The sequence below is a fragment of the Apis laboriosa genome, unplaced genomic scaffold, assembly GCF_014066325.1.
Source record: "Apis laboriosa isolate Shangri-la unplaced genomic scaffold, ASM1406632v1 scaffold42_cov153, whole genome shotgun sequence".
In the NCBI taxonomy this organism is placed as follows: domain Eukaryota; kingdom Metazoa; phylum Arthropoda; class Insecta; order Hymenoptera; family Apidae; genus Apis; species Apis laboriosa.
This window is the reverse complement of record NW_025223257.1, coordinates 491,738-499,427: the sequence shown is the minus strand read 5'-3', so window position 1 is coordinate 499,427 and position 7,690 is coordinate 491,738. Positions and strand designations below refer to the sequence as shown.

Genomic DNA, 7,690 nt, shown 5'->3' with positions numbered 1-7,690 from the left:
GGCTAATTCGTTGTTTCCTAAGTGGTTTCCTCGAAATGAGTCGATGGTATTTCGTTCACAGACGTTCACAATCTCTCGTCGCCGATTTCAATCTTCTTGTTTCGCCGGCCTCTCATTTCTGCTTTATTTCCCTCCCGACTCGTTTCGTTCGATATATATCTCGCGTTTGTTTGATCCTCCCTTCTTTCCTAGATCGATCGTAAAAAAAGAGAAGGAAAATATTCAGTTCTAAATATTTACGCGATTTCCTTTTTAGGAACCAGACTCGCTGGTGTTGGCTACTTTGAATATAACCACCGAGTCAACGAACAAGTCGAAGTTTATTTTTAGCCGGGCATTAGCCAATTAACTATTAACTCGTTGGCGCCACGGCGTTGCTCCTATTTTTGCTTATTTCTTACACGAGAAATGCATCGTTGCCCTCTTCCGAATCTTCGGTATGTTAGCCGAGAATAATCCGATCCAAAGTGACGCGCTCGATGTTGAACGCTGTCACCCGGACATTTCGCAAATGAAATATACTTCTGGCACGATCGCCTCACCGATATTATTTTTAAATCCGTTTCTTCGTATTTTCGTCTAACGAGTCTATCGGGCTAAACTCTAATCAGTTTATTCGTTTCTTCCTCGTGTGCGAATTCAAAGCGTTTCACTGTTACAGTCGAGGATAGATAACAACGCGAATACGAGGGAAGTATCGTAGTGTAGTTCGTTGACACCATGATACAAGCACGACGAAGGAAAGAATTATTATCGCTTATTATATTATATTAATTATGCTTACGTAGTATGTAGAGAAGTCGAGAACGTTTATAGAGATCGTTTCGCGAATAAAAGGGGATTGAACTTGTTCGAAACAAGAGCAAGAACAAAACGTGAAGAGGAAAGAAGAACTCGAGAAGAGTGGGAGAGGGAGAGAGAAAGAAAGAGAAATATCTTGTTAGTGGCTCGTGGATGAACCAGTTAGACAAGCTGAAGATATTTATCTAAGATATTTGGTCATTCGTGGATGCCTGGAGGGGGGGGGGGGGAGAGATCCTGAGCGTCTACCTATACGTTTAACCGAGTGATTGATTTTCGTCGGGCGCAGCGAATGTGGTGGTCAAGGCGGTCGAGTTAGATCCAAAGTTGGATCCGACGAGCACCTGGTTATGGGTGGCTCGGTTAGTTCTCAGGGAAGACTTAATGGAATACGCTATTGTTTGTCATGGTTCCAACATGGCAGAGACTGTCAGTCATCCTATGATTGAAGACACTCGGAAAAAAAGTTTTTTCATTTCCTATAACGCGATTGTCGATCGCGAAACAACTTAACGGTACAAACAACTGCTTGTCTTTGTATATATATATATGTTAATTAATCCTTGAGATTTATACATTATCGGTATTTCCTGCCACGTGAATCGAACCCATTATTTAAAATTATTAGACAGAGAAGGTATATGTAAATCAAGATCCGCTTTATTCTATAAGCTTCTTATGCATAAGAGCCGAGACGTACAATCACAGCAGAACAGTAAATCCTGTAAAACGGGAATGCAGTTTGTTTTACGCATAATAATTTATCTTATCGCGTTAGATACCGCACATCGGTTTCGACAGTTCTTGGCTACAGTTAAATTTACTTTCACAATCGACATTTTACCACACTTATGTTGCATGCAATTCGTTACATCGCGTAACGATTCGAAAATATTCCCGAATATGACCGACTTTTCGCACAGATTTTCGCACAGATTATTCGTTTCCTTCCTTTTCCCCTTCCTTCCTGCTACGTGTTCCTCGTTTTCCTCTGCGTGGCGAGTGTTTTAAGGATGACTAATTACTACTAATCGAAGCACCTGGTTTCAAACCCCGTAGAACAGGGAGGACGGAATTCGAGAACGAGAGGCTCGATGTTAGTCATACCGCTCGAAACAAAGGAGTTTCACCGAGTTGTTTGCCCAAAACTGTCCCTCGTCGAGCTTCGTCATGCATTCGATGACTCTTGAAACCGCAGGATATCCCACGTTCGTTTCCTCGCGTCGATTTGGCGCCACACGATCCATCATCCTGAACAAACACGAAGAATATTCGAATGTTCGAGGAAGAGAGACAATGGTTGTACAAATAATTAAGAATTTATATATAAACGAAAATGGTAAACTGGGCATGGAATCGATTGTAATTTTTTGAACGGGAATATTAATATCGATAAAACTATTTTTTCTCTACCGTATTCTCTGACAATGGAGCGATCAGAGCTCGAAGGCACTGTTCGATATTATCGAAAACAAAAATCTGTTCTCGTACTCAGACTCGTTTGGCTTGTCGGCGACACTTATCTCCTGCATAGTGGCATCTATTTATATTTTGCGTTCGTTAGTCGATCAGGGGCATACGATTAAAGACCAGTATCCGTGTGCAAACGTTTATGAGCAAACGTTCGAACCGATTTAACTTGGATGTGTACACGTATACGCAAGCTGCAATTTCTCATTGCGCAATGATAATACGATAATGCATAATCGATAATCGGCTTACCTGATTCGTTCGAATCGAACGTCTCTAAGAAACGTGAATGAATTCCTCGTTTCTGACTGCGTACAGGTTCGTTTTCAATAATCTGTAAATGAACGAAACGAATGTAAGATAGAAAGAAAAAAAGAAAACATCGTGAGATTGATAAAAAATACGAAATTGAACGATCCAAAAAAAAAAAAAATACGCGATAAAGATGCGGTGAGGTAAAGTGGGAACGCGCGTTCATGAAAATGCACACCGCCTCGGTTATCGGTTCCCCCTTATCCTAATTCACCTCTATTTTCTCTGCACTCGAGGCGCCATACCCTCCGCGATAAAGAGACGTCCCTACCGATCCCATTGGCGGCGCATTATCCGTGGTGACAAGGCAACGTCATTACAAGCGGACAGAAACGTGGCCAGCCGTTAAGGTTTTCGTTCGTGTGAAACACGAAGGAATCGGGAAAGGAACGCGGTGTCCCCCTCCTCCTCGTTGCGACGCTCGAAATACACGCTCGAAGACGAGATAAAGAAGGAAGAAAGGAAGAGACACGTCCGCCAAGGTGTACGCGATTCGAAAAGGCCAGGGCGTTCCCAAACTCGAAAACGCACTTAACCGTTCGAAGATTAGGGAGGTAAAGGGCAGAGAGAGAGAGAGAGAGAGAGAGAGAGAGAGAGAGAGAGAGAGCGCCCCCTTTTCGGCCTTCGCTATCTGTTTCGATGGGTCCCGAAGAAAAAGGAGTGTTGATAAGAAGGCAGTTGGGCGGGTTTTAATGCGCAGCGACAAACCGGCCCAAGAACGAACCCACTGAAATCGGCCTGTTCAGAAAAGGAAGAGGGAAACTTGTGGGCAGATAATAAAAAAGTGGTGCTCGAGAGAGAGGAAGCGGTGCCACGTTGTTTGGCCGGGAGGTCAACTTTGGAATCGATTTCGGAAAAGGATGAAACGTTTTATCGTTCCTATTGGAAAACGAACAATGGGAGATTGGATCGGCTCGGTCGATCGTGAAAATTTGTGTTTACAAGAAGTTTTATGGGCTCGATCGTTCGGTCGAGAAGTGACACGTGGCAATAATTATGGGATCGGCAATGAGAGAAGCTCCTTGTGCGAGGATAATATTCAAGTCCCAACTGTCTTTCGAGGCGATAATCTCGAGCCGATTTTCGACGCGCGAGAGCAGTCAATTGACCGTGTAGCATCGAGTATCAAGACACGAGTTTGCAACGTCGTGAACGGTGATTGTTAACGGGTCGCCGAGTTAATATTAGCACAAGGTTTTTCATCGTGGTGCCGTTGCTTTCCAATGGAAGACTTTTCAAACCGTTTGCGAACGAGTAAACGAGTGTCGTATCGATAGAGGCAGTAGCTCGCCTTCGGATTTTTCTGGCGCGCCTATTGTTTCCGTCGCAGAATCGAAACTTTTACTTTGAACTCGCGAATTCGAAAACGCGTTTAACGCGCGAATCGATTCGCTGGAGAATCGGGCTGGCAAGAGAACGTATGCCAACGGCCAATGCCAAGCAATTACAATTACGAGCTTACGTATGAATGTTGTTTTCTTAACAAAGAGGTGAACAAATTCTTGGCAACGTGTCAAGGAATGTAAGCAAAAATACAAGGATATTCTTCTCGATTGTGAATCAAAATGGGAGAAAAATATGGGGGAAAATATTACCCGAGGAGAGAGAGAGAGAGAGAGAGAGAGAGAGAGAGAGAGAGAAAAGAAAAAAAAAACATACGAGGCGAACGATTAAAAATTACTTATTCATAAGCAGTCGCAGCTATTACATAAAAAAACGTCTGGAATATTTCTGGCAAACCTTCCTTCGAGATATTCTATACGCATATATATGTGGTTGCCGTCGTAAAATACACGTTTTATTGATGCACCTTACCTCCTCCAACGGATGTATGCTTCGCGGCAAAAACAAAGACTATAAAAATTGGTTTGCGTGAAATTCCTTGTATCTTCTCTCGCCGCGCCAGGCGACTCGTTGTTGACGGGGGGGAACATTATGGTAATCGAGATAATACAAATTTGCAGACCTTGTAATAACGTAGCATGCGGCTAGGACCGATGTGAGGGCAGCGATCGCCAAGACCAGAGCTGCGACGAGAAGCGGCTTAACGCGACTCTCGTGAAACGGATCTGACGATTCCCGTCCTTCGGCGATCGGGCCTGGATCAGGCTCGATCGATCCCATTACGTCTCGGCTCGACGACATCCCATTAAAGGAACCTTTACACACAGCGCAAGATTGGATCAGAAAATCCATTCCTCCGGCTACTTTCATAATATAGGGAATAATAGGTCTTTGAATGTTTTAAATCACGCGTATCGCATTGATAACCGTTACGTATGTTTAAAGTTAAACTCAAGAGCTCAAAATTGTTATTGTGAGCTCGAACGTCCGGGTGGATACTTCCGACCGGCGCCAACCCGTACGAATTTGGGATAAAGCTAAAGTTTTTCCTCGAAGCGAATAGAACCAAGCCGAATATATTTTCCAATAACCGGACATTTTTAATGGTACTTTTAATATATAAGGAACGAGAGTAGACGATAAAAAGCGCGGGGAGGGATTATATTTACCATTATAGTCTAAAGTAGAATTGACGGGATCGGGCCTGTCTTTGTCGTGGATCCTCGTGGACGCGTTCACGTTGCGATCAGCGTTGCAGTAGTCGTGGTTGTTGCAACACTTCAGTCTTTGCATGCGGATCCAGGCAGCCGACGATCGGTCCACGTTGTCGCTCGACTTCGACCTCGTGACCCAGGACTTTGTCTCGCACAACAATGGCGTGGCAAACCTGGGCAATGGCAACGTACAACGTTCCGATAAAATAGCCACTCCACGATAAAGTTCCGTGACCCCGGTGATAGCCAGGATTTAAATAACCATTTTCCACGATTTACGTCGCAAGATTTCAATATTCCACGCTTATATCGCGCCTCGACAGAGAGAGAGAGATAGAGAGAGAGAGAGAGAGAAAGTGAATCGCCTCGCGGACTATTGAATATCGCTGGTGGAGGAATTTGATCGAAAAAGGGGGTCAGTTTCGATGATCGCTCGCGTTTGAATTACGTTATCGTTGGTAAAAATTAATTTTTTGTTCCTCCTCCTCTCCTTAGCTATCTTGGCGATTGATGCCACGTTCTATCTTCCCGATAACTCGTTGGACGATTTAATTGGAAGTAATAAAAACTCGTTTTCGATTTCGACATTTCGTCATCTTGACGCGTTTCGAAAAGAATTTGCGAAAATTCTCGTGTCGATTATCTCCTCAAGGCTATCTGTTTTAGCCAGAGCTCTGGTGAATTTACAACGGTGCGCCGATCGCTTCGAAATTCAGCAAATTAAATCGTTTTCGAATAATAAACCGAACTTATATCGTTGAAATTTATTGTCCAAAGGAGAGAGGAAAGGTCAGAGGTTAGGCTATTATTTTTTTTTTTTTTTTTTACCAAAGTGTTACCACTATAATCGTTGTAAACCCGTTTAAAACACGAATTCCATTTTATCTTTTGACGAATATTATTTGCGCGGAATCAAATAAACGAGCCACGAAATTTTTACGTATCAAACCAGTTTCCGTTCTCTAAATATAAATATCGTAAAATATCTATTACATATACATATCCATCGTTGCGTATTAAAATTCAATCACATCTTTTCCGTCGTATTAAAGGAATAATATAGGGAGAAATCACATCGGATAACAATTGTATGATAATTAATGGATGTATATACCTATACGTGCATCCTCTGGTTGTAGCGTTCTCTTCCAATTCCTGATTCCTGGTCAAAATCCACTCCGTGTAACAGGAAAACTTTGTTTTGCACGTGTCCACCCCGGCTGCTTTGCAGTCCTTGCTCGTGCACACGCATTTTCTACCTGCCAATTTCAATAAATTTTTTTATATTTAGCTCGAACGAGTTTATCGTGGCGTGTAAATACATGCAAATGTGTTCATCTTATCCACTTTTTTCTTTGGTGCATTCTTCTTTCCATGTGCTTCATTAAATATATATATATATATGTATTTTATATTTTTCACGAATATACGTTGATTAGTCGTACGATAAACGTACGTGTATCGATTACGTTGTGTTTCGACACGATTGTATTGGATAAAAAAGCAGTTGATAACGTTTCTCGACTCGATTGGATCGAACTTGAACAACTTACCTTCGATTCGTTCGATGCTGGCCGATAGAAAAATCAGGAATAGCAGAACGAAATGTATGCAGATTGACGAGCCGATATCCGATCGATTGAAATACATGCCGCAGCCTTAACGGAATCGGCCAATCCGGGAATCGAGAAGAGAGATTCTCAACGTTGAAAAAAATCACAGTGGGGAGAATCGGTGGAATACGGCGAGGATTGAAGGGACAATTTCATTGATAAGGAAATTGACGAAGGAAATTGATGAAGTAGGTAGGAGGAGCCAGCTATCTTCGCGAGAGAGTCACTTGAAACGCATGCATGAAGACAGGGATATATATTATCGTCTTGAAAGGCTAGCTTGTATTAAATGCTGGAGGCAATTTCGTTAGAGACAACCACGATTAATGGTGAAAGAAACTCGATTTGCACTTGGCTACTTATTGAAATTATTTCGTAGTCACTGGACGATATTGAAACGAACGGTTGGAACAGGGGATCGATCTTCCTTAATTTTCATTTTTTCGCCGAGAATCATCGATTACGATATAATCGTTGGTGGGAGAAAAGAAAAAAAAAAAAAAAATGAAAGGACGATTATTCAAAGTTTTCGTTTGCCAGTTGGAATATCTCGAGTCACTTGGACGTTGAATGGGTTCCAAGGAGGGAACCGTGTCTCCCGAGGAAGTCACTTGTAAGCCAATCGAATCGAACGCAGAATCACGGCGCCGAGTCGCGACTGACAGCGAGACGTCGCGAAAACACGTTGTGTTATCGGCGTAAAGGACTATTTGAAAATGTCTGAAGGAAGCTCGAAGAAGAAACTGTTACCCGCGTGGGCTCCTCTAATTTTAGTACCTCCTCCCACTGGAACACAGAAAACGTATCCTCCTCTTTCTTTTGCTTTACACGTTGACCACTCAACCGCACAGAACGGTTCCATCTCTCTCTCTCTCTCTCTCTCTTCTTCTCTTTTCGTCCTCCTTCCTTCCCCTCCTTCCTTCCCCTCTCCTCTTT

General features: G+C 42.8%; 1 protein-coding gene across 2 annotated transcripts; it reads right to left on the bottom strand.

Annotated features, from left to right (window-relative positions):
• Positions 1-1,496: 1,496 nt before the first annotated feature.
• Positions 1,497-7,456, bottom strand: LOC122716112. 2 transcript variants are annotated; one of them, XM_043938873.1, is made up of 6 exons: positions 6,695-7,456; positions 6,256-6,400; positions 5,097-5,314; positions 4,550-4,742; positions 2,524-2,605; positions 1,497-2,052 (listed from the first exon to the last, which is right to left on the bottom strand). In XM_043938873.1, exons 1-5 carry the CDS (start codon positions 6,789-6,791, stop codon positions 2,548-2,550), a joined length of 711 nt encoding a protein of 236 aa, XP_043794808.1. In that variant the 5' UTR covers positions 6,792-7,456; the 3' UTR covers positions 1,497-2,052; positions 2,524-2,547. The 2 variants fall into 2 exon arrangements, with proteins under 2 accessions (XP_043794808.1, XP_043794807.1); XM_043938872.1 differs by lacking the exons at positions 1,497-2,052; positions 2,524-2,605 and having other exon boundaries at positions 4,435-4,742.
• Positions 7,457-7,690: the final 234 nt, after the last annotated feature.